General features: G+C 31.7%; 2 protein-coding genes across 5 annotated transcripts in view; one reads left to right on the forward strand and one right to left on the reverse strand.

The window, feature by feature from the left end:
- The window catches only part of LOC107071993 (uncharacterized), a 97312-nt gene extending 76638 nt beyond the window's left edge, over nucleotides 1-20674 (forward strand). For all 3 annotated transcript variants that reach the window (XM_015331524.2, XM_089170747.1, XM_015331526.2), the window contains exon 6: nucleotides 17241-20674. In XM_015331524.2, the coding sequence (XP_015187010.2) occupies nucleotides 17241-17627 (387 nt within the window). In that variant the 3' untranslated portion in view covers nucleotides 17628-20674. The remainder of the gene's footprint in view (nucleotides 1-17240) is intronic.
- Nucleotides 20153-25695, reverse strand: LOC107071995 (alpha-amylase). Of its 2 annotated transcripts, XM_015331527.2 has the most exons (5): nucleotides 25154-25694; nucleotides 22528-22958; nucleotides 21954-22314; nucleotides 21281-21769; nucleotides 20153-21156 (listed from the first exon to the last, which is right to left on the reverse strand). In XM_015331527.2, the coding sequence occupies exons 1-5, from the start codon at nucleotides 25325-25327 to the stop codon at nucleotides 21139-21141; spliced, it is 1473 nt and encodes a 490-aa protein (XP_015187013.2). In that variant the 5' UTR covers nucleotides 25328-25694; the 3' UTR covers nucleotides 20153-21138. The 2 variants fall into 2 exon arrangements, with proteins under 2 accessions (XP_015187013.2, XP_089026874.1); XM_089170748.1 differs by having other exon boundaries at nucleotides 21101-21769; nucleotides 25154-25695.
- Nucleotides 25696-26466: the final 771 nt, after the last annotated feature.

Raw genomic sequence — 26466 nt, forward strand, 5'->3', positions numbered from 1 at the left:
ACACGGTTCTTAGGAGTCATTTCTTTTCTTTTTTTTTTTTTTTTATTATATTGCCAATTTTTGTTTTTTCTATGATTTGAAGAAACTATTTATACAAAAAAAAAAAGAAAACATTACTCAAAATAATTGATAATAGCTGCAGTATGATTGTCACACACGATGTGCGGATGATTAATAAAATTTGATTTAGTTGTGAAATTTACGTGTGTAGAAATTTGCTGAGTTTTCATGGTATGTCATGAAATTGTTTGAGAAAAATTCATGATCTCATTTTAACGATTTCAATCGATTTTATTTGATTTCGTTCCATATCATTCGCAAAACCAGCTGTTGCTCGGAATTATCGCGTTTCTTTAACACGGCCGTGCGATTTTATCGAAATTATCCAAAGTCACGTAGAAGGCCGATCGGCACGAACGGGCGTGCGCTTGCTGCTTACTCGCTTGCACACTCGCGAACGATGATATCGGAATAATAGCCCTCATGGAAAAAAAGTATTTAATTAAAATTGCATCCCGTTTCTCTCCCTCTATTACGCTTTTTCTTTGAAACGCGTCAAGTTTTTATCTTTTACATTTTTTGTTGTCTTTTTTTTTATTTTTTTTTTTTTTAATTTTCTCTCTTTTTCATTTCATTTCATTTCATTTTTTTTTCTTTCTCTATAAAGCCCCTAAGGGATAAGAAGAAATGAAGTGAACGAAGAGGTGATGATTCCAGAAACTATCGAACGTTGGAGAAATCAGGTTTTTCATGTTGTCGATGGCGATTGACGATGATGTTCGTGAACTGAATATTAACTTTATAATACTGTAAGAGAAATTTGTTCTCTCTTATGGTTAGTTTTTAAAATCTTTTTTTTTTCTTTATTTTTTATTTTTACATGCACTCACAATAATAAATAATATAATTTGTATAAATGGAATAAACATAAATTTTGTGAAGGGGTTAGTTGCATAATTCTTTTATGATACAGTATGCTAACAAAAAACTAAATACATATATGTATTAATTAAATTATATATATATATATATTATAATATTTAATTATATAATAATTATATAATAAAATATATATTATATAATAATATTATTATATTATATAAATTATTACATATATTATATATTAAATAATTAAATAAATATTCTATATATATATATATATATATATAGTTAAAAAAAGTTAAATCTTCCTGAAAGTATCCATAAAAATAAAATAAAATAAAATATTTTATTAAATGATGACAAATTCTTGACAATAATTTAATTAAATGAATATTCCGATGACATTGAAATAAATTAATAATAAAATAAATAAAATATAATTCTCATAAAGTAAAACAAAATGACAATCGTAGATAAATTCTTGGATATGATTATTAAAGACGATCTTAAAAATGATGACGACCAAAAAGGTGCGATTAGCTCGAGCGAACACATGGGGCAACGAAGCAACCAACCAACCAACCAACCGGTGGCTCATCGGTGGGCTTTATTATCCGCGAAATGGGCGATTCTCGTTGGCGAGAAAAGGGCAGCTGTCTCATTAGTTGCTCGCCTGCCGGTTTCTCGCACGGTTGGAGATCGATGCCGCCAACCGCGAGAGAATCATTTCTATTTTCTCTTTTTATCATTGATTTCGTGTCTCGTGTAACGAAACGTGAAGAACTTGAAAGATTGATATATACCACTTGTATTAAAAAAAAAAAAAAAAAAAAGAAAAAACAAAAAAATGAAGTAAAAATAAAAAAAAAAAAAGAAATTTCTCTAACGATCATCATGACACGTTTTTCGTCTAAGAATATCGTAAATGTCCCTTTTCAAATTGATCTATCTTTAAGATAGATCAATAGATCCTTGTCTTCAATTCGATATCACACGAAGAAATCTTGAATAAATTAAAGAAGAAACTTTAAACGGTATCACGATTAAAAGTCAAACTTATGTTAGTGTAAGAGTGTGACGTTTATCTTCTCAGTTCTCTGATTTCATTTTCATTGATCGTGATGTGTGTGTGTGTGTGTGTTTTTTTTTCTTCTTATTTTTATTCGTATATTTATTATTTTATTGAAATTCATTAAAAGTTATTAGATTGGCAAGAAAGTAATTTCGGCTTGCATCAATGTTTGTTTCATTATTCTTTTGTTAATGTTAGAATTTTGTTCTTTTGAGGTTTGGTAGTTAACACTTTTTAGGTTGCTATAGAAACAAATTCTGGGTAATTTTGTTTACAACTGTTTGTTTAGAAACAATTGAGTTTTATTTCATATTATAAACAAGCCAAAATTACTTTCTTGCCAATTCAATATTTCTCGTTCGATTAAATTGAAAAAAGAAAAGGTTTTTGAACAAATTTATTAACTAGTTTCAAGATATGTTTGTTCAATTTATTTTTCATAATTGTTATTTAACGTATTACTATTCTATTATAAAATAATGTTTCTTTTATTAAATGACTTATGTGTTGTTAGAGTTAGATATTATTTGAAAGTATAATCTATGTGTGTATCGGTGTTACGAAGTATTATATTATTACAACCAACGTAAGATCTAATGAAATATAAATTACGATAATAATAAATTCCAACATATCAATTCTTACGTTTGAATATCTTTTGCATAACAAGTTAATAGTTGTTAAAGGAAAAGAGTAATCTTTTATCAAAACATATTATATATTGTATGTATATATCATAACGTTAAATTAGAATTAAGTTGAAATCTATATGAAATAAATCTCATTATTTATTTCTAAGAATAAAGTATATTTGTTACGGTATGTTAAACACGAGTAAGTAAGAATGCATTTTGCAGATATTTAAATGAACTTTCGAATAATAATCGAAGTCATTATAATAAATTGATCATCTTAAATGTAAATCTTTCTTTTTCTTTTACAAATAGTAATTATTTTATATTGTAAAATATAATAATAGTATATTTTATATTTTGTATTATTTTAATGATCGTAAAATACAGAAAGGTTTCTCAAATTTGCCAAATTTCTGTACGTGAACAAAATATTTTCACGAAACTAAAGAATATATATTATTTATTATATACATACGAATATAATTATATTATATACCAAAAAAACAAAGTTAAATATTCATACAAATATTCTCATTTTTCTACAAACTTCAAAATCTCATTACGTAACCCCATATGAGATTAGTCAAACACTTGGACCCTAAAAAACAGATTCATACTTATCAACAAATGTAACTAATATAAATATAAATGAAGAACAAGTAAAGAAAGGAAAAGGTGTATAAAAAGAAAGTGAATAAGTGACACATGTGTTAGAGACATAAAAGGTTCGTTCAGACGTTCACGTGATGGCTACTCTCTCATAGTATAAATGACGTAACCGATTCGCTCCCACATATGTCTAACATCAAGCAAGCAAAAGAGAAAGACAGAGAGAAAGACAGAAAGAGAGAGAGAGAGAGAACCAGGTAGAAATGAATACATAAACTCAACCTTTCCAATCTTCTACGTGTATATGGTTTACAGTAACGTTACTATATAATACTTACGAGATACGTATACGTGTAAAGGTATAAGGTAAAGTAAGGTAAGGTAAGGTAAGGTAAGGTAAGGTAAGGTAAGCTACCGAAGTGAGATATTAACTGTCCAATCGGTATCGGTGGTTCACGCTAGATCGAACTTGAGCGTTTACACGCGTCGATCTCTCGGCCTTCTAGATCAAACGTTACTTTAGATTTTATCCAAAGATCTTTGCTATATACGCCCACGATACTCTTACTCGTTTGACTACTCTTTTTTCCCCTATTTCTTTTGCGATAACCTCGAAAGGAAATGATCCAATTTCTTTTTTTTTTTGTCTTATACATAACTTTTACACACATTTATAAACCATACTTTTGTGTGTGTGTGTGTTTTTTTTTGTTTTGTTCTTAACGTAATTTGTGACGAATTAGCATTTAAATCGGTTGACTTGGGATAAAAATTCGAAAAATAACTCGTTAAAATTGTATACGTATTATATTATGTTATGTATGTGTGTATGTGTGTGCGTGTGTGCATGTATTTTTGTCAATTTGATAGATTAATAGTTTATAAATTAATATTCAAGAGGTTTTTTTTTTCCTTCTTCTTTCAAGATAACATTATTCGTCAGGTGTACTTAAATGTCTGTTGGATTATTAATATTGTATACTTTCTATTAGTAGTAGGATAAGTATAATCAAAAAGCGATTTGTCAATGTCTGTATAAAACGTTGACCCGTTTAATCGAAAGTTAACCTTCCTTTCCAACTAAACTCTGTTATTCGTAAAATGCAATTTGAGGATGCAACGATGATTAAATATTTCAATAACCATTTTCAAATGATTTACTGGGTCTTATTATATAAATGAAAGAAAAAAAGAAGAAGAAAAATGTTTCCACATTGTTAAGCATTCGATTAAATTAATAAAAAATATCATGTGGGCAGATCACACGTGTTAGAAGTGAAACCTTCGAAAAACTAAGTTTTGAGAAAATGAGACGACTGCAGAATATCAGGAGTAGGATAATTGTTGGGCTTATTTATTATAATATTATTATTATATTATTGTTATCACATTCAAAAATTATTATACGTTTTATTGAAAACATATATAAATAGATAACATATTACACAGCAAGCAAGTTCTCAATTCAAAGAAATGAGACGAGTTGCTTCTGGTAACTAAAAAATGCATGGTAACTAAACACCTCTGATAGTGTAGTAAACACCTCTATAGTAAGGTTTTTTCCGAAAAGTAGTGAGGTTTTTTCCGAAAAGTAGTGAGTCCGTAGAGTCTCGTCGGATAAGTCCGTAGGGTCTCGTCGGATAAGTCCGTATATAATATGTGTGTTTACGCTTTGTAGTATGCAGTCGCACTCAAACACACACATATACAACCAGTAGCGATAACTAGGAAGCATAGCATAAAGAGGAGACAGAAAATAGGAAAAACTGTATAGCTATATTCCGTCTAATTCCCTCGCAGTCTAAATCTTATGTTTGTCTCTTTTTCTCTCATTATTTAGTATGGCAACCGTTTCATAGCTTCGTTACATAGCTCCGTTTCCGTTTATTTACTTTTCAGATCACTCCCATTCTAAAGAAGTTTTCACTTCAAAAAAAGATGAGAAATAATTAAATTGATAAGTGTTGATAAGATTTTAATCGACACATAATTGACGTAAGCTAAAATCATTATTTGTTTTTTGTTTTTTTGTTTTTGTTTTTGTCAAGAAGAGTACGAATAAATTAACAGGTATCAAACTAAATCGATTTTCAGCTTGAGCACGATAACGAAAGGATAATATAGCTGACACGTTGTTACGATGTCGTGGAGTTTGCCCCATGACATTTTCCATGGCGTGGCGCCCACCACCACCCACGACAGTAAATGTCACTCTCTGAAAAGGAACGTGATCGATGCCCTCTCGTTTCGTTCGTTTTAACCTAGGTCCTTATAAAGTTTCTATATGGGAAGTTTTCAACGAGTAGAGAAGAGTAATCGTTAAAAGAGAAACGAGGAAGAGAAAGAGAGTAAAATCGGTACGAGAGAGAGAGAGAGAGAGAAAGGAAAGATCTTGCAACGTGCGAAATATGTCCGATGGTGTTCTCTCTCTCTCGTACCGATTTTACATCGACGTAATCCAAGCTTTTTAAGAACCATTCTCCCTTTCAATCTGCCGTTTAATGAAACACGTGACGTCTCTAAACCTTGTATTAATTATACTTCAGATCGTTTCAACGATTGCGTTCTAAATAAGGGAAGAATAAAAAGTGAAATTAATCAAGTAATAGTACTAGTTACTTTTTCATTCATTAAATTTATCGATTTAGATATTTAATATTTAACATAGTCACATTAAAAAGTGGTATTTTTAAACACGGAAATATATATGAACCTTTCTAAAAATAATAACGATGGTCCTTTCTTTTATTTATTTTTTTTTTTTTTTTTTTTTTGTTAATTCTTACCACCAAGAGTGAAATATCTTTGTGTATCTTATTGAATACGTAGGGTGAATAAAAATGTCTCAAGCTTAGGAATGGAGTATTAAAGGAAAAGAAAAAAAAAAGCAATAAAAAAGGAAAATATTTTTATCGGTAAAGACAAATTTCACAAAGGCCAAGACACACACACACACACACACACACACACACACACACACACACACACTATAAGAGAGTAGATATAGTATTCTCGGAGTCTCGTAACGTCTCAATTCCAGGCTTGGGCACGTTCGATTTGCCCCGTTGCACCTTTTAAAATGCTCTGCCAGGTCCGATGCCGGTCGCAACTGGACAGCCAACATTTGCATAATCTTAAAAGGCATCTGGAAAGCACGCGCTGCGTTTTATACGTACGAATATGCCGATGACTTTGCGATAACGGTCAGAACGGTGGGATCAGGGGGAAATGCGGGGGGGAGGCGATGGGAGGCGGGGGGGCGTACAGGAAGGGGACGAGGTAAAAAAGACAGGAATCATTCGTTCAGATTCGTTCGTCGAACGAATCCGAACGAATGTACGACCTGACTGTAAAAGAAAATTTCGATGCTAACGCGACAAAATAATGACGTAGCTTGTCGCCCCCTGTGGGAAGAGAAAGTCAAAGGATTTCTAAGATGGCGATAACCTTTTTATCGATACTTCCTAGTCTTTAACTTTGATCTAAGAAATATCTTATAAATAATACGTTTCTCATACTATGACTAATAATAAATGATTTTATAGATAATCTTATTTAATGTTATTCAAATTTAACTACAAATAATAATAATCATCATCATCATCATGACAGAGTTTAATAATATTCTATTAATCCTTAAATATTCTTTAATATTTTCATTTCACGCATCAATGATAATGATTGAATATCAATCAATTGGACACTGATCAGATATCAATAATATTATACATCGATAAGACTTTTTCACACGTATAACTTTCCTTATACATTTAAAGATAAAGTAAAAAGGATAGTTGAACTTTTAAAAAACCTACAAAATATTACTGTACCATTGTCCGAGATTATAGGAATCTTACAAACGATGGGGTTTTGTTTGCAAAAAAATAAACAAACAAACAAGGAAGGAAGAGATGTTAGGGAGTCGTGCAAGTGGTGCTTTGGGAGCCGGAAAAGAAGGGTTGGGTGGGAAAGCGTGTGCAAGTAGAAGATAGAAAGAGAGGGTTGAAGAAGTGAAGGGTTGGAGAAGAAGGGGGGTCCTTCTGGTGGCGAACAGCGTGTAACACGTGGCAGTATCTTGTATCGGGGCCACGATCCCCTGCTGGTAGCACGGTGTTGTTGTTCTCTATGCGCGGCACTGCCATTCGCCCCTCTACTTGCTTTGCACAGCGGATGCCAGTGGCGGCTTCGAGAGCAACCGGTGGACGAGTGACTGCTTGGATGGGGTGGGGTGGGGAAGGGAAGAAAGGGAAACCCACCGGTGGTGGGCCCGGCTCACCCCACTCACTTCAGGGCCCACTCCTCGCGTCTCCTTCTTTTGTAGCATGCCTACAAGAGTAGATTTCCTGCAGATAACTCTCAAAGGCACGGAGGTCCGTCGGTGGCCTTAGCTTCCCTCTCTCTCTCTCTCTCTCTCTCTCTCTCTCTCTCTCTCTCTCTCTCTCCCATGAGTATGTCTCTATACTACTACTACTATATACCAACAACGTATTTGCGTATGTGTTCGTAGTAAGCGCGTACACATTACGTATATATCTTATGCTCCTCGCCGTTGGTACCCGGGTTCACGCGAGGTCATTGCAAGGTTGCCTTTTCAAGCGACCGCCTTGAGTCAGAGCCTATCTCCAAGTCGGAGACCACTTTCCCTGTTCCATCGGCTTGACCGATCGCTGGTGTGCTTACGTATTAGAAACTTCGATCGGTTAAGATTTTTTTTTTTCTTATGCTTTTCGTGTATATTGTTAGGTTTAAAAGGTTAACAATACGCTATAGTCTATTAGTTTAACATAAGTGATATATATTGTTTGATTAAGAGATTATAGAAGAGAGAAAGAGAGGTTGCTGTTTTTATTATAAAAATTGTTTAAGATCAATATTATAAACGAATGGAAATATAAACGAATCGTTGTTTTCACCGGAAGTAACGAATAAGGCGAGGTCGGGATTAAAGGTCCGAACGTGCTTAGTAATATTTTGTTCGTGAATTTAAATCGAGTTGAAAAGAGTTCATGGTCGAATAAGAATAAAATAAGCGATATTATCATAGTTGTGTTGTACAGAAGAGACCATATACGTTGATAGCATTTATCTCATCGAAATCGTTTTTAATTTTCGAATCGTCGAAAGATCGGAAGAAGAAGGGTGATTTGCAACCGCGGCAAATCGGACCGGATTTATCGGGGAACTCCCCGCTGCCGTTGCCGCCGCCACCATCATTGCTTTATAATAAAAGCAAAAGGGGAAAAGGGAACGTTAATGGCGAGTTATTGCACGGCCACGCGGCCGAACATTTATCAGGGATTTAGCCGATAATAGAAAGCGGAGTGTGGGCAATTTGTATCGCGCATGATAATAAACTGTAACCACCCACGTGTCCTCGTAAACTTCTTCCCTTCCCTTTTCGTTTAGGTGATATTTGAATTGTTTTTTTTTTTTTTATTTTTCGAAATTTATCTAACCATCAAATTATTTTCCCATTGTAAAATTTTTAACACCTAATTCATAATCTTGGGTATTATTATTATTATTATTATTATTATTATTATTTCAGCAGTATCCCATAGCAAATAGATGAAGAGTTTATTTCTCACGATAAAAATGTCATAGGAACAAATGGGAAGCATCTATCGTTATTCATTAATCGTTCTTGTCAGAAACCGTTAATGTCTTTGGGTTCTCATGTCTCTTTCTTTTTTTGTCAAGTTCAAAATAAAAAAAAATAAATAAAAAGAAGAAATAAAGAACTGTTCTTAAAACTCGTCGACATACATAGATTCGGAGTTATCGTTTCTGACTACCTGGCGACACGTTCAGGATTTTCAAGAGGTTCGAGAAATCGCAGATAAGACTCGCCAACCAACCCACGTGAACGGAATAAATTGTTAGACGAGTGGCTCGATCGTTTCTCTCTCTCTCTCTCTCTCTCTCTCTCTCTCTCTCTCGTGGCACGGTAGAACAATCGGAGAAAGTATCGGACGCGGCTTAGAGTGCAGGTAAAAAGGTAGGAAAGGTCGAGTCGATAACGAGATCGTGATAGCTGCTGTGTGCTTTACACAACGTCGTTCTATCGATCTTTTTGCAAGTGTGTTTTATGTGGGACGCGCGAGCTTATGCTTGCCTTCGTACCTGTACATATTCAATGCAATGTACTAGCAACAACTCTCCCTCCAGTTGTAGTTTAACAGCAATACTTTCTCGTAGGGTCATTAAGGGACGTCTGTAATTAACTTGAATGTAATTCTCAAAGAAAGTTCATTAGTATGATTTTTTTTTCTAATTTTCTTCCCTTACGGATCTTCTCAACCAACACTTGGTAAACCAATCACGAAAATTCATATACTTGGGTATAATAATATAAATTAATTTGTACAAATTGACCATAAAATTGAATGATAACTATTATAGATAGAAAACAAATTTTCCAATCGTAGTTGATTCGTTTATTCGAGTATTGTATAGTAAGAAATATACGTATGCATATCCTAGAACGAATTGTCGAGGTCGCGTCTCTTGTCGATTCACGGTTGAACATTAAAAGGAAGTATACAGTATATACATACATATATATATATATAGATATACGTGTTCTCGTTTCGTGCTCGTTCCGGCTCGTTCGTTCCGTGGGATTTGCAAGTGGAAAGCAAGAGACATAAAAGACGAACATCGGAGCGGTTGCCCAAGCACCAAGAGCCAGCCGGTGGCTTCATTACCGGGAAACCTGTTAGTTATGCTAATATCGACTTACAAACCCTTCATTATCGCTGATGAGCAATTAATACGGCTGCCTGCCCTTTGGCCGGCAGTGCTAATGCACTCCGAATGTCTCTCAATTACACGGTGACAACACAGAGTTGTTCGCAAGGACGCAACAGAAAAGAAACCTCTTATTCGTTTCTTGATCTTTCAAGTTCGTTCGTTCTTCGAGCTTATCGGAACTTTGAGTTCCTCTTCTCTTTACTACTGTGAGAATGTTTTACCGCGTCAAAGTATATCTTAACGTGTCCTCACCTGTCACGAACACGATAAACACCTTTTTTTCACGAAAAAAAAAAAAAAGATTAAACACATCTTCTCTTCTCATCTTCAAATCTTTTTTTACCATTTGCTCTTTTTGTCTATTTTATTTTTAATTTATCACTTTAATTAACACGCACTCTAATAGTAATATTTTTATTCGATCGAAAACTAGTACCTATTTCTGATTATTTGCAAGTGATTCAAAAATCTTATTGATTTTATCAATATGATTGCTGCTGATCGTCAATCTGAAGAACCCAATAAGTAGAGAGATAGTATGGGTAATTAGGAGATAGAAGAGAAAGACTTTGGAAAATTAAAGTAACGAAGTGAGAAGATGTTCTTAGAGTTTAGCTTATCTCTTGGTAGAAAATCCAACCAGTCTGTTACTCAGTCGAGACTCATTAAGACGCTTTTATTCAAGCGAATGAAAAGGAAGAGAAAGAGACGATACTGAGGACGACAGTTACTTCAGTTTCCTTACCCTTTTTTAATATGAAAATAAGAGCAAAACAGATGACTCTGAAGCTGGTTGGTTGCTGCAGTTAGTGTGCATGGTACGAACTTCTTCTTACCATCTGGATAGGAAGAAATATGGGCGTGGTGTTGCATATTTAAAACAGGATAATATGTAGAAAGAAATGAAAAGGAAAAAGATGAACTGAAGAACGGAAAGAAAGAAGGTTGTCGTCTCCAGTTATTGAAAAAAAAAAAAAATAAAATAAATGAAAACATAAGACTAGGTCTACTTAACGAAGCATCAGAGAAGATAACGAGGAGACAATTTAAACAGGGTTTCTTTTCCTCTTTGGTACACGCCCATATGTAATCAATTCATAAACTTAATCATTGTATTTTATTTAAATAATAGGTAGATTTATAAATCTGAAATCTAACGATCAACTAGAATATTGGATATTATGAATGCATGAGCGGAAATATCGTTGGGAAATCATTCGAGTTAATCACTTGTATTCTACATAATAGTTTCAAATCGCATAATGTAGTATAATAAAATCGTGTAACATTGCGTTGAGTTATACTACATAATTATGATTTGTATGATCTATCTGATTAAATATTTATATTAATTGTTTTTATTGTCTATTAACTTGAGTAGCCAACATTATTACTAGTCTCGTTGAAATGTTATAATAATTATTCATCATATTATTAAAGTTAAACAACCGATCGGTACGTTTAGTACGTGATTGTTGGATATGATCCGTTTATTAAACAAATATAAAATTCAACAAAAAAATTGTATGCTATTGACTTGAGAAGGGTGTTTGTAACAAAAGTGTTTTGAATAATAACTCTTTTAATAATACATGTATCGATAACAATTCCGTATAAATTACATCCATGTATAGTTTGAGTGAAAAATTGTAACGATATACCAATAGGAAGTTAGCAATGATATAATTGGAGTATTCATATTGGATAAAATCAATGGAATTCTTCGCAAAGTCTGTTTCCCAAGTAGCCCTTTCGTAACAGGAGAAGGAAAGGTATACTAGCTGTGTTGCCGCATTCCAATATACACATGTATATATACAACACCATAGCAGAATACAAACCCATAACGATATTCGATCGGATCGGAATAACTAGAAGGCGAGACACGGGTCGCACACATAACGATAAGAAGGAAGAAAAAGGGTTTTGAGAGAAAGACGGAAGCGGGTGGTAGGCGAGAGAATAGCACGAGGTTCATGCTCAGGGTAGGAAGGAAGGTAGATAAGTTGGTTGGTTGGTAAAGTTGGTAGTAAGAAAGGTAGGTGTAGAGGTAGTAGGTTGATCTGGTTAGGCTGGTGCACACTTGGGTACGTTGTTGGCTGCCGTTGGTGCCGACGCAACTCGTCGGCTGGTCGAGAGAGGCGCGCGACGACCTCGACAGGGCGTGGCGGGTCACCGGTCCTCGTTCCCTCTTAAACCATTACCGTACCAACCGATTCAATGGGCCCCAGACCTTTCTTCTTTTCCAAATACTATCCTTTACTTCTTGCAAACATTGTAGAATGCATTTTTAGCATCTAATTAAGATTGTTATTTTTGTAGAAAATTACAGCAGAGAGAGAGAGAGAGAGATATCACGATGTTCTTTATAATTGAAATAAGTCTGGTTTGTTAAAGATTTATGTGAATATAATTTCTATGAAATGTAGGTTTCGTTTTATTACTTTTTTTCTTTTTTTTTTTTTGTGAAATTTCATGCGTTCCTAGAGTTGACAGGTTTATTTTCATGACATCGATCATTATTTTTATCGTTATCACGTTGCACTCTAAAGAGAGGGAAGGAAAAAGAAGCAAATAAAGTTTCTTTACTTACCAAATATCAAATACTAAAATACATGAAAGAGAGATTACAAGGTTCGTTAGCCTTTCCGTGCAAACAATACGTCAGATTATGCCGCAATAACATCTCAGAGAGACTAACATAGAACTCTCTCTCTCTCTCTCTCTCTCTCTCTCTATTTCTCTCTCTCTTTTTTCCTTGATTTAGATCAGAGAAAATAAAGTGGAAGAAGGAGAAGTAGTAGGAATGATTAAGAACGATGACAAATAACTACTCGGTAAATATTGCTTAAGAGATTTGTATCGAAAAAAAAGTCTCTCTCGTTGAATTCAAACAAAAGCATGGATGTTAAGAGTAGTGTTTGGTGGTAGTAGGTAGTATAGTTTCCTTTGGAAGGTTTTCTTATCTCATTAAAAATGTAAAAAAAAGTATCCCCACCTCTTCCCACCCGTCGTAGGAGTTCATAGACAATTTCTTGGCTATCGGGAATCGTTTGGTTAGATCTCTTGGCAGGAGACAACACACAAACATATACACTTTTTCACATCTTGTTTTCTCTACTTTTTCTTTTTGCTAAAATAAAAGATAGAAAGAGAGACAGAAAATGAAACACTAGGGAACCCGTTAGACAAGGAAAGTCGATAGAGTACTTTTAAACTCTCATAGGATTTTGTGTCAGGAGCACGCGCTTTCGCGAGTTACTTGCTCGTTACTCGGTCATTTTGACAGGCGGTGACGATGGCGGTAGCTGGGAATAGTGACAGCAAGTAGCAAACAGGCATACGGTTGGTTATATTGCTATTCTCAACGACAAAACTCGTTCCATTTGACGGAATCGGGGCCGAGAATGAGAGGTTGAACGAGCGAATAAGCATGCACTGCTCCGTTTTGTGCCGGCGTGTCCGAGTAATTGCTCGAATCACGGTAAACTACAGATAAGATCGATCTTACTTACCAACACACACTTACTTAAGCAATGTATTTATGGGTGTATGTGTTTATATAGCGGTTTTGTGTTCATCGTATTTGAATAAATGTATAATTTGGGTTATTGGATATTTTTTTTCTTCCTTTTTTTTTCAAGCATTTTATCATATCTGTATTCCTTCCTTTTTATTATTTGTTTTATTTACACATAAAACACACATATATTTCGAAAATGAGAATACAACTATTTTATTCGTTATCTGGAACGTTATCGCTAAATGATAACGGTTCTTTTCTTCTTCTTCTTTGAAAGAGTAAGGAATACTTTTGTAATAACTATGACAGTTTTTTTTTTTTTTTTAAGGTCTTGATCAAACACGAGAGAAAGAGAGAGGAAGAGAGAGAGAGAGAGAGAGAGAGGAACTAACAACTAACCACTTATTCGAATACATTGTAAAGTATTTTTCTATGATAAGTAGTGGGGCTTGTCGGCAGGTGCTATGATACCTGTTGACGATGACATGTTGTAAGCGAGAGATTCACAGAAATCAACTTTTATTATACACGCACCTTTGGATCTAATAAACACAACGGAATTTCGTTTCCTTCCTCGTTCTTTAACGTAAAATACATTGCCACGATGATTTAATGCCGTTGGATAGTAATTAAAAAAAATAGACAACTTTTATGTGCCATAAATATGAGCTTGATTGTTGATATGCCAAAGAAAAGTAAAGAATGTTCGTTAAGACATATGATTCTTACGATTTATCGTTAAAAAAAGATATATAAATATACATATATATATATAATGAAAAAATATTTGTATTTAATTGTAAGTATATAAAAAAAAAATCAAAAAGTTAAATTATTTTTTCTTGATTTAAATGTACAATTTATCGGATTAACTTGTTGATCGATTAATCTTACAAAGAAAACGCGAACATAACTTATAACTTAACGTGACGATGTTCCGATTCGATGCTCTCTTTTACCGCGAGATTCTTTGACTTCGAGGAATTCGAACTATAAGTGTAAAAGAAAAAGAAAAAAAAGAAAAAAAAAACAAGCCGTTATACTTTTGGAAGGGGTAGGGGCAGGGGCAGGGGGAGAGAGAAGGGGGAGGTGGAATCTTCATCGATTCATTCCCAGGTCATGCTCGAATGGCACTTGCCAATTTCATTTCGTTTCAGTGGAACACCAAGCAGAGAGTTAAATCTCAACCATTTCAACATCAGAATCGATTCTGTCGAGATGAATTTTCCAGTAGAAAGAAGAACACCATCTCGAATCGTACCATTGAACAATGTTTCTTCTTTTTTTTTTCTTTTTTTACTCGCGTTCCAGGTAACAAACGATCGGTGGTTGTTTCGATCGATTTTACGCGTCATAGTTTGAAAGTTTCTCTCTTTGTCGAGAGAAAGAAATAAATAGAATTTTTCGATTGCAAAATGTTCACAACCCTTCGATTGGAAAGCGTACAAATTGGTATTCATTTGAACGGGAAGAAAGAAAGAAAGAAAGAAAGAAAGAAAAAAAAGGGAGGGAAAAGGGTTGGGTAGGCCAGCAGCAACAGCAGCAGCCAGCAGCAGCTTGCGATATTCGCATGAAGCATCCCTCCCTCTCTCTTCCTCCCTATCTCCCATCCCCTTCCTTTTCTTGCACATTTAAAACCACGTCTCGTAACACGATCGGTACAAGCGCGTAGATATGTTGTTCCGAGGGCTAACAACGTGTTTGTGGAAGGTATAATTGATGCGGGTCCCGTATCGCGTTTGCCCTTAAGAGAGTTTGGAACCGGGTTGAGAAAATATAGGTTGTCTTCGTGGCTCGGCCTTTGGAGTCTGCGGTCGCCCGCGGTGATACACGTTGGATGATATATTCTCAGCAACTGCAGCTGTGTGTTGTTGTTGCTGATGTTGTTGTTGTTGTTGTTGTACGTTAAAGAAAGTCCAGAGAAAGAGAGGAAAGAAAAAAAGAAAGTTTTACGAAATGAATATACATAGTCAAATCTTTTTTCATACCGATATGAACAAAATGTGTCAGAATTTCTCATGAAAAAGTGTCTTCCCTCTTACGAGCTTTTCTTATCAAATATTTCATAAAAGATCTTTTCAACTGATATATGTAAAGATCATCACATTTTCTTATTCCTTTTTTGTCCAGTTAATTTTTCCGGTCAACCAAGAGGAAAAATAAAACTCTTACGTTCGAGTTAACTTTAAGTGGGACTGAGAAAAGGGTGTCATAAAATGAAAATTATTTGTAACGTTATCACGAAACACAATACGGATTATAGTGTTTTGACATTAAGAAAAACACGCGTGAAGAAAGAAACGAGATCATTATTTTTCTCTTTCTTTATCTATCTATCCTTGGTACGTTGTAATTTCACGGAAGAAATGGAATCGGTGAGCCGATAAGTCACTTCGTTCGTTCATTCGTTCATTCGTTCTTCCTTAACGTACCTAATTCAATGTTCCACGCATTGTCGTTAAGCTTTGCAATTGTGCGTAAAGTGTGTGACTGTTTTTAAAACTATTTAATGACTATAATTAACAGTATTACTAGAATATTTAAATATTATTCTTGAAATTGTCTATGTAATAAAAAAAAGGAAGAAGAACAATTCTACAAAAGAAGATAGATAAATTTCGATTGGTATGATGATAGGTGGTTGATGATAGTTAAACGAACATGAACAACTCTTCTTCTTCTTCTTTCATTTTCCTTATCCTAATCTTTGATATAAAATAAACACAAGATACGAGAAAAAGTGGTGGTTGAATAATAAAAGTAGAAGGAGGATAAAGAGGAGGATGAGAAGAAGGAGGTACAAGAGGAAGACCGGTCTGGTGCGTTGCGTGCACGAGTCGCATTACCCCGTTGAATATTTCATTCATAACCGAGCCAAGCAAACTATCTTCGTATTCCACGAAGAAACACACGTATGATCGTCGTAGTTTCTAGCCATATCCATGCACACATATATATGTGCACGTGTAACTTGCATATATAAGTTTATTCCTTCGTATCTTTAAGTATGTATGTGTAGTATGTATGCAAGTACACAATACTACATATGTGAAGACTAGCTCGAGGCCGTTGCCGTTGCAATTACGTTCAACGTCGGACCCCGTAGCCGTGAATGAAACGCCTGGCTTGTCCTTACCCCCTTCTTCGACCTTCCGCATCTTCTCTCTGTTTCTTTCTCATTTTCTTTCTTTTTTTCTTTCCTTCTCCCTTCATCTTTCTTCGTTTCTTCTATCCATCCTTATCCCAACCAGGTACAAAGTTGTTTTTGCATGCCAGAGAAATAATGGGCCGTGTTGCGCTGCTTTACATCGACCGTCGATGATGCACCTTGCTACGAAGAAGAAGAAGTAGAAGAAGAAGAAGACAATCCGAGACGAATTTTTCCCCCCTTTTGCGGAATTCCGCTTGCTGGCTGCCGTGAAATCCTTCAACCTACCTCTTTTTCTCTTTCTCTTTTTTTTCTTACTCTAATGTCTCGTTACTAAAGTATACCAAGTGTAATTATATTATAATGTAATTATAATGTAATATGAATCAGTGTTTTAGATATAGCTTCATACGCGTGTTAATTAAAAAAAATTAATTTATGTAATCGAACAATTTAATGAAATCAAACGTAATGAAGTTAACTATTCGATTATAGATTACATCAAATTAATTTACAAATACTTGTATTTAAACAAAATGAACAATGAAACATGAAAAATTGTAATGGAATGAAAAAAACATTCATCTTCTAACGTATCATTTTGTTTATGATTTTCAGAATTTCCGGGAGCATCGTATTGACGGTGCAGCGTTACCGTTATTGTCGGAGGAACACTTAAGAGGAACGATAGGTATGAAACTGGGTCCAACCTTGAAGCTTCGAGCAATGCTTGGACGGAAGCTTGGGGCGTGTACCGTTTGTCTTCATTGCGCACATTGCCATAAGACACCTTTACCAATGTTAAGTACGGCAGCTGCAGCTGCTGTCGTAGTTCAACAACAACAACAACAACAACAGCAACAATCACCACAACAACAACAACAGTCTCAACAACAATCTCAACAACAGCAACAGCAGCAACAACAGCAACAACAACAACAACAACAACAGCAACAACAATTGCAACAGGCACAAGGTAGACGTCCGAGTAGTACGGGTAACTGACAAATACTGGCGGGGGCTCCATCATTTGGCCTTGACGGAGCGCCTGCCATTACGATTGATACTACAGACCCAAACAGAGCCTTGAGGATAGAAAGGCGTATTCCACGGCCTATACGTAAACCCGAGGTTGTCTTCAAAAAACCGATCAAACAGTGACACTTGGAGAAACTTTACATACAAATTTTCAATGAACAAACGTTTTTCATTAGAATCATCATAATCGTGAACGATGACATATATATATATATATAGATATATATTTTTGGTAGTTAAAATATGAAGTGTCGAAGTTTAAGTGTGTCATTCAAGTTGGTACACTAAAAGCTTGCATTAACTTACTCATTGTTTGCGTGAGTATCATCATACTTGTTCGAATTTACAATGAAACATTTTGATCATAATCATCATCATCATCATCATCATCATCATCATCATTATCATCTTCTTATAAAAGAAGGATATAATAATTATTTGAATTGTCTGTGACAAGTGTTAAAAATATGGATATTGAATAACGTATCATCGACTATAGTAAAAAATAAACGAGAGAACAGAGACTTTAGTCGATGTTGAGATAAATTTGTATTTAGTATAAGAGTACCTAGAATACTGCTCAGAGATATTTTCGAGCATAAGCATGGAACAAATGTCACATTTTTATTATGTTTTTTTTTTCTTTTTTTTTTTTTTTAAATAACTATTTAGAAAATTTAATAACAGTCGTGGAATACAGATATATATATATATATATAAATTTATATATATAAATATATATTTTTATGTGTGTGAGAGAAAATAATAAAAAGATATAACAGAAAAATATAACAGATCAGGATATTAAATCTTGAACGTCTAAAGTAAAAAAAAAAATAAAAAAATAAAAAAAAACCATGTATAGAAATATTGTATAGGATTTATTAATTATGAATTAATCGAAGAGATATTTTGTTTGTTTTGTTTTTAAATGAAACGCACGTGCCTACGCTCGAAATGTCTTCCAGAAAGAAATGTCGTTTTACAATCACTCTATCATTTTTGTTATCGCGTTATACACATTTAACAATTCGATAGGTTTTTGCAAAAAAAAATAAAATAATAAAACCTTGATTAAATAAATTTATTAGTTATATAAATAAATATAAATATATATATATATATTAAACGAGAAGTGCGAACACCTGAGTTAAGAATTTGAAATTGCGTGAATCGTATATTATTAAGTAGATATTATACTTAATATACACGCATTGATGAAAAATAATACGAAATAATAATAATAATAATTAATAAAAAAAAAATAAAATAAAATAAAATAATAAAAACCTGATGTAATTATTATTTGAGAATCATGTGCAATAAAATGATACGAGAGTTTCGCCGATTATTATTATTATTATTATAATAATATACGTACTTTTTGTTTTTCTTTTTTAAAACAAACGAAAATAATCTTATATTAGATTATTGTAGAAATGAATATATGAAATGTTATCCTATCATAATATAATTCATACTACGTGTATATTGTAACGACGTTTTTGTATCGACGATTCTAACGATAAAAAATATGAAATTTTATATTTTTGCTAATGTTGTATATTGCAGGTGAACAAAAAAAAATATCCCCAGAAGAAAAGAATTATGGTAAAGGTGAAAATGAAAGAAGTTAATATAAATTCAAGGAAGGGTTGAAAAATGTTGAGCCTAAACAAAAAAAAAAGCAAACAAAAACAAAAAACATTTATATTTATGTTATTAAAAGCTCAAAATATTTTTGTTAATCCGTATTCAAGTATAATATTAATAAACAAATATATATATATATGCGTATAAAGTATGAATGCGGCGAAACCGTATAGAAAATTGTACATTTTCTTTTTATTGTCTTTTTTCGACGTTCTTTACGAGTGTTTATTTATTTAGAGACTAATCGTTGCCTTATCGTATTCATATTGTAATAATAATAATAATTAATAATAATAATTATAATAATTATAATAATAATAATAATAATATTAATTACAAATCGAACGACTGTAGGTATATATATAAATATATTATAACAGGTATGTTGTGTACATCGATGAAAGAATTATAATTTCGTACGGTATGGGATTCGTCGTATGAAGAAAATTAGAAATTACGACGATTGGTTGGTACGACGAGCAGTATTTTTAGATTTTACATTAGCCTAAATTTACTGCTAGTTATACGTGTAATAAATATATATGTATATGCACGAGGTTACTCAAGAGCAATTCAAGATTTGTTTCTATGACGAAAAACAAAAGTTTGTATTATTTTTTTTTTTTAATTAACTCATTTATCTTTCGCGATATCATTTGTTTATTATTAATCAATATACATTTATGTTATATAGAATAATTATTATTTTTTCTTTTAAATTGAAATTAAAGATAATCTTTATGTTTGAATTATATGAATTGACGAGAATAATGCAAATCTTGAAGTTGCCAATGAAGTACTCGAATCAGCGGCTTTTACTTAAATGAAAAAAAGAAGAATCATTGTACATAATGCTTAAGCATTTATTTATATTGTGCTTTTACAAAAACAAAAAAAAATGGACTCGTAGTATATTTTATTCAATGTTATAAACGACGTAAACACTTTCGTGCGGCAGATTGGTCTATTTATATAAAATAGTTATTACTATACATATATATATTGTACATTATATATATATGTTATAATAATATCTTATTTTGTTTTTTTTTTTATAAATGTCCAGCAATACTTATTTAATTAATAAATAATCGTTCAATTTTTTTTCGAATTTTAATTATTTCAAATAATACACAAATTAAATCTAATAAATAATAGTTCATTTTGTTTTCTATGATTTTTATCAAATAATTCAATTGTAAATCGTTTGATTAAACAAAACAATAAGTATTGCAATCAAAATTTTGTTCTACATTGATAGAAACGAAGTTGCACGATAAAAAGAGGACGACCGGTTTACCTGCTTTGTGATAAAAACCTAAATATTTTAATTCATCTTTTTTTTTTTTTTTTATACACAATAACACACACATTATATACACACATACATACACAAACACACACGTATTTCCTCTTTAAGTTGTTTACTCAATGACTTCTCGATCTTCTTTATACATTTCTCTCACATTTTTCTTTTTCCTTTTTTTTTTGTTTTTTATATAATTTCTTTACGAATGCGAGTCTCTGTCGTGTATTATTTTACTTTTAATTGTCATAATAATGTATAGTAGAAATTAATGGTGAAAAGAGAAAGAAAAAAACAAACAAACAAACAAGCAGTACATTGTTTCTGTTAAAATAAATTTGTTGAAAGATATATCCGTAGACCGTGAGATATCGGTCTTCCTATTTATAACCTGATTATAGAAAATAAAAATCACACGAGATTATATACACACACACATATATATATATATTAATAATTATGTTAACAAAACAAAACAAAAATCATTTAATCGGATCTATTTTGAAAAGGAAGGAACTTTCATGAATTTTCTCTTGCCTGTAAAAAAAAAAAAAGAAAGAAATAATTATTCTCGATTAGTTTCGATAAAGTTTATAATCTCGTTTAATTTCATTGATTAATCCTAACAACTGTTATAGTGTGTATGTGAATATGTACTTACGTTAACATGAATAGCAATAACTCCGTCCTGTTCGTTTGTAAGTAACTCAATGTGAAGTTTTTTATCTGAAGTAACTTCAACCATTTTACCGGTACATCTGCCGTTCTTGAGATTTCCAGAAATGACGTCGCAATATTTGCCAGGAGGTAAGCAACTGTCAAATGTTTTTTTCAAATCCCAACTGTTGTTATTGATCGCTATGAATCCACGATTGCCACGACAAAATGCGATCTGATTGCTACCGTTGTCCCACCAATTATTTAACATCGTACCGTTAACTGCTACACGGAAACGTGCCATATTATATATTTGTCTCCAACGATGTTCACAAACCCAACCATTTCCACAAGTATCGTCATTATTGATAGTAGGTGAAAGAAGATTTCCATTGGAATCGGCCGGTGGACTATCGTTGAAGTCATTAAAAAAGTAAGAACTCATGACACGTGGTGTACCATAAGGATGAGCCAACATAAATGCTACTCCCATCTGAAACGAATTGACATTAAATTAATTCTATGATTATTTCATATTTTTGCAAAGTTTTTTTTTTTTAATTATGGTGACAACTATATTCATCATAAAATGTTTAAAAAATGTTAATTTACGTAACAGTGATATTGTGTTTTCTATATGAAATTAATATAAAAATATTATACAATTTTAATTATACCTTGTACAATTTCGAGTGTTTATAGGTGAGTGTACCAGAAGAACGTTGAGTGTCATGATTGTCAATAAATACCAAAGCATCATTCGATGGCATAAGACCCCAAGCTTCACCCCAATTATTAAACCACTTCAGATCATTGTTACCAAATAAAGCATTGCCCAATTCGCGACCATATAGAAATTCCGTAACTGATGCAAATTCGTATTCTGATTTTTTAATCACTTCACCACCGTTATCTATAACTTCTTGATATATGTATGGTCGGGAATTAGGTTTAAAACCATGTTTCGTGTTTAAATTTTTAATTCGTGAATAGATTACTTTTAAATCCTCCGGCCACATGTGTTTTGCTGCATCAACCCTGTAAAAAAAAAAAAAAAATGAAAAATAATAACACCACACAGTTAACATATTTTTCAATTGGTTTGTTTTTATTATAAATAATAGAAAATTTGTTTTAATTTTAATTTTATAAAAGAATTTCTTTTTTTTTTAAGATACAATATATTCATTGAAATTTGAAATAAATTAATTGACGAAAAAGAAAAAAAAAGAAAAACACGTGTGCACTGACCTAAATCCAGCAACTCCAGCATCGACAGCTGCGTTCAAGAACTCAACAATTTTTTCCCTTACGTTTTCTTTGCTTTGATCAAGATCGTGAAGACCAAGCAATTCACAATTGCGAACGTTACTTGGATTAGAATAATCCGTTATTTCGCAACGCGAATGAAAATCTTTAGCTGTGTAAGGTACAGCAGGATAATCGAGATTATCGGTGTCTGCTTTTGAACCACCAGTTCCAATAGCATTTTTGTGAGTACCAGTCATGTGATTGAACACAACATCGACGTATATTCTTACGTTGGCTTTGTTACATCTTCTTACCATGTCCTTGAATTCTTGTTCATTACCAGATCTCGTTTTCCATATGTAAGATATTGGTTGATATCTTTCAAACCATGGTCGTGATGCTACGATTACATTTTCTTGAATCGGTGATACCTTTAAAAATTATTAAATATAATAAATAATTTAATTGGGGAAATCTTTGATTAATTTATTACAAAATTAATGATATATAATAATCGTAGGATAATTAAAAATATTTAAATTATATAAATGTTACAGTAAATACAATTCTTTCAGGAAAATATAAAAGCAACTTATTATATTGAATGTTCTATCTACTTTTGAACATTTATATAAGAAAAATTAAATACTTAAATAAAATATTATAAATTTATATAATATATATTAAATAAAAATATTATAAATTTTATATGTAAATAAATTATAAGTGTTACAGAGTTAATATAATTCTTTTAGGAAAATATAAAAGCAACTTATTATATTGAATGTTCTATCTACTTTTGAACATTTATATAAGAAAAATTAAATACTTAAATAAAATATTATAAATTTTATATTTAAATAAATTAAAAGTATTACTGTTAATAAAATTCTCTTCCAGGAAAATATTAAAACAATTTATTAAATGTTCTATCTACTCTTTTGAACACTTATATAAGAAAAATTAAATACACCTACGATCAATTTCTTCGTATTGAATTTAAAAGGAAAGTTTGACGTTTTTATTTTCATATTATTCATTGATAATATTGCATTCTAATTGATCATTACAATAGAATGATCATATTATGTCAATCTTCGAGTAAACATTATTCCTTAGAATTATTTAACAACCTAACAAAAAATTCTACAATAATTTTAAATTAAGAAAACTACGAATCGTCAAACGAGGAAAAAATATTTCTTCGAGTGGTCGATGATCATCATACATACGACCATGACATAATTTCATTTATAATAATCAATTTTATCTACATTTTTCTGTTATCATTTTATAAACAGAGAATGTATAAGCCCGTAAATTATTATAATCTGACGAATATTTAAACAATTATTATTATTATTATTAAATATCATTACTGACCGTATAATTTGGCAAACACGTTGTCAAATAAAGCACGTTCATTAAGATTACGATAATAATAATGAAAAATTTGAAAGATATCTTTTCAATCAGTTTTCTTCGTTTTAAATAATATGGAATTTAAACTTGTTACTTTGAACTGTGTATTATCGTCACGTATTATAATAAAAGAAAAAAATGAAACATTTTGTTCGAATGACACTTTTAAGAAGAATCACAGTAATAAGAATTTCAAATGGAAAATGAAACACAAAGTTCTCGATTCTACGAATAAGTAATAATCGTTTTTTCATTGTTCCGTTATTAGTTTATTTAACGTTCCTGCAAAATTCCTTTCATTTTGTTATGAATCAATCCGTCCAACGTACGACACACAATCTTTTTAGTTTAAACGTATTGGATATTAAATATATATATATTTTTTTTCTTTTTTAATTCTTTTTCGTAATTCGTTCTTTTACCTTACTACACAGCTACGAATTCTTTTCTTTCATTAATCATACCAATACACGTAGAAAATTACGTATTTCTTATTACGTCAGACGTATTTCAAGCAACACAAAAATTTCAAATCTATTCACACATGTATTTCTACGTGTTCTATTCGTAGGAATCTTTTAAAGACCACAATTGATTCAGGTAAAGAGAGAAATCAATCACGATTTACATTTTATGCTTTACACTATGCTATATTTTTATTTCATTAATCATTTCTCTTTCTATATATATATATATATCATTATCTTCTTATATTTACGTACAATTTGTATAGGATCGTGATTAATAAAAAATGAACACACAAATGAACAAATCGATCTATCTAACGTGTGTAATTTAATTTTTTTTTCTTCTTCTTTCTGTTCTTCATACATATCAAGGATTTTTTCTTTTTTCCAACAAAAAAGTAAATATTAAATGATAAAAATGTTTTCACATTGATATTAGCTGACCTTCATTATTCTATATTAGTAAACACAAATGAAATGATTCATCTTAATCATAATCATCATCATATGTTTATAATTTGAGCTGTTCAGTGTACACATCGATTAAAACTCCACTTTTTGAAAAATCATCAATTTAATTGTCAAACCACTTGCTATAGTTATAACTTTTTATATTTATAATAACTTTCTTGAGAATAATGAAAAGATCAACACCATTTCACAACTTTTTGTTTTATGGAGTGTTAATCGATGTGTTGTGCACTGAACGGGGCTTAATAAAATATATTTATAATTACCTGTATACCACCGTAACCCATAGGTCCTAAAAATCTTTCACACTCATCAGCAATGTCTTTAAATTTCCATTCAAAAAGATGTACCATAGTATCGTGGCCGTTGACATAATGAGGATCTTTGTAAGCAGCCGTCAAAGTGAATAACAGTGGCAATACACTCACGAGTAACGTCATTCTGATGTCTGATCACGCAAATTACTTGTTTCACAGGATATACTTACATGAATATATATATATATATATTTAAATACACATAAATACATAATATGTACACGTACGGGAAAGAAAACTTAACACTTATACATTGAAACGTCTGTCTAATCGTTTCTCGTATATACGAAGGTCATTTTATTTACCGTACGTTATCGATAATATCGAGTAATGCACTACTATCGTTCAATTTCTAGGAACGATAAGATCACTTGAGAAAACCATTTTATTGGTTAACTTCGGGTAGAAGGAGGTGGGCGTATATTATTACATAGGTTTTTATAAAGAAAACTGGCAGGAAAAAAATAGTTAAGATAAATTGTTTTTCTCTTTTTTTTTTTTTCTTTTTTTTCGTGTATATATTATGTAGTGTATTTTTTTGCTTTTTTTTTTTTGTTTTTATGTGTGTATAGTTTATAATTATTTTAAACGCAATAACATGTGCTATACCATCTGTATACATATTTATGCTCATCTAATTTATGTATTTATTAGTTTATTACATTTGTTAAATTGATAAGGTAGTTTTTTTTCAAGTGTGTGTAATAGTTGTATACAAAAACCCAAAAAATTGAACACAATTTAAACCCCATACGAAGAGTAAAATAAAAAAATTATTAATAGGTTTTATAATTGTATTTATTAAAAAAAAAAAAAATATTAAATATGAAATAAAAAATTGTCTAATTTTATATACGAGTGAAAAGATATATATTTTATTTTTTCGTAAATTAGTTAATTTGTTGTAAACTGTTAGAAAGCAACATAAATCAAATCAAAACAAATATCTTGGCTGTTATTGTTCCCACTCTGATTACGCCACTGCTATCATGCGACCTCCCATTTTATAAAGATATAGTATCGCAATTATATTGTCTGTGTGCAGACGTAATCTGGAACTCTTGTGACATTTATTATATTGAATTGATATTATTCTTTTAACAACATCTGTATAAATAATATATATATATAGTGCAACTTGTTAGATATAAGAAAGAACTTTGTTCCATTTATTAAATCATTATTGAAAGTTTCATTATTTGTGTTATTTGTATAATGTCAAGTAAGAGATTCAATACAAACGTAATCATTTGTTTGATAGA

The sequence above is a fragment of the Polistes dominula genome, unplaced genomic scaffold (genome assembly GCF_049000335.1).
Source record: "Polistes dominula isolate Pdom_NZ unplaced genomic scaffold, Pdom_raw_medaka contig_79, whole genome shotgun sequence".
NCBI lineage: Eukaryota > Metazoa > Arthropoda > Insecta > Hymenoptera > Vespidae > Polistes > Polistes dominula.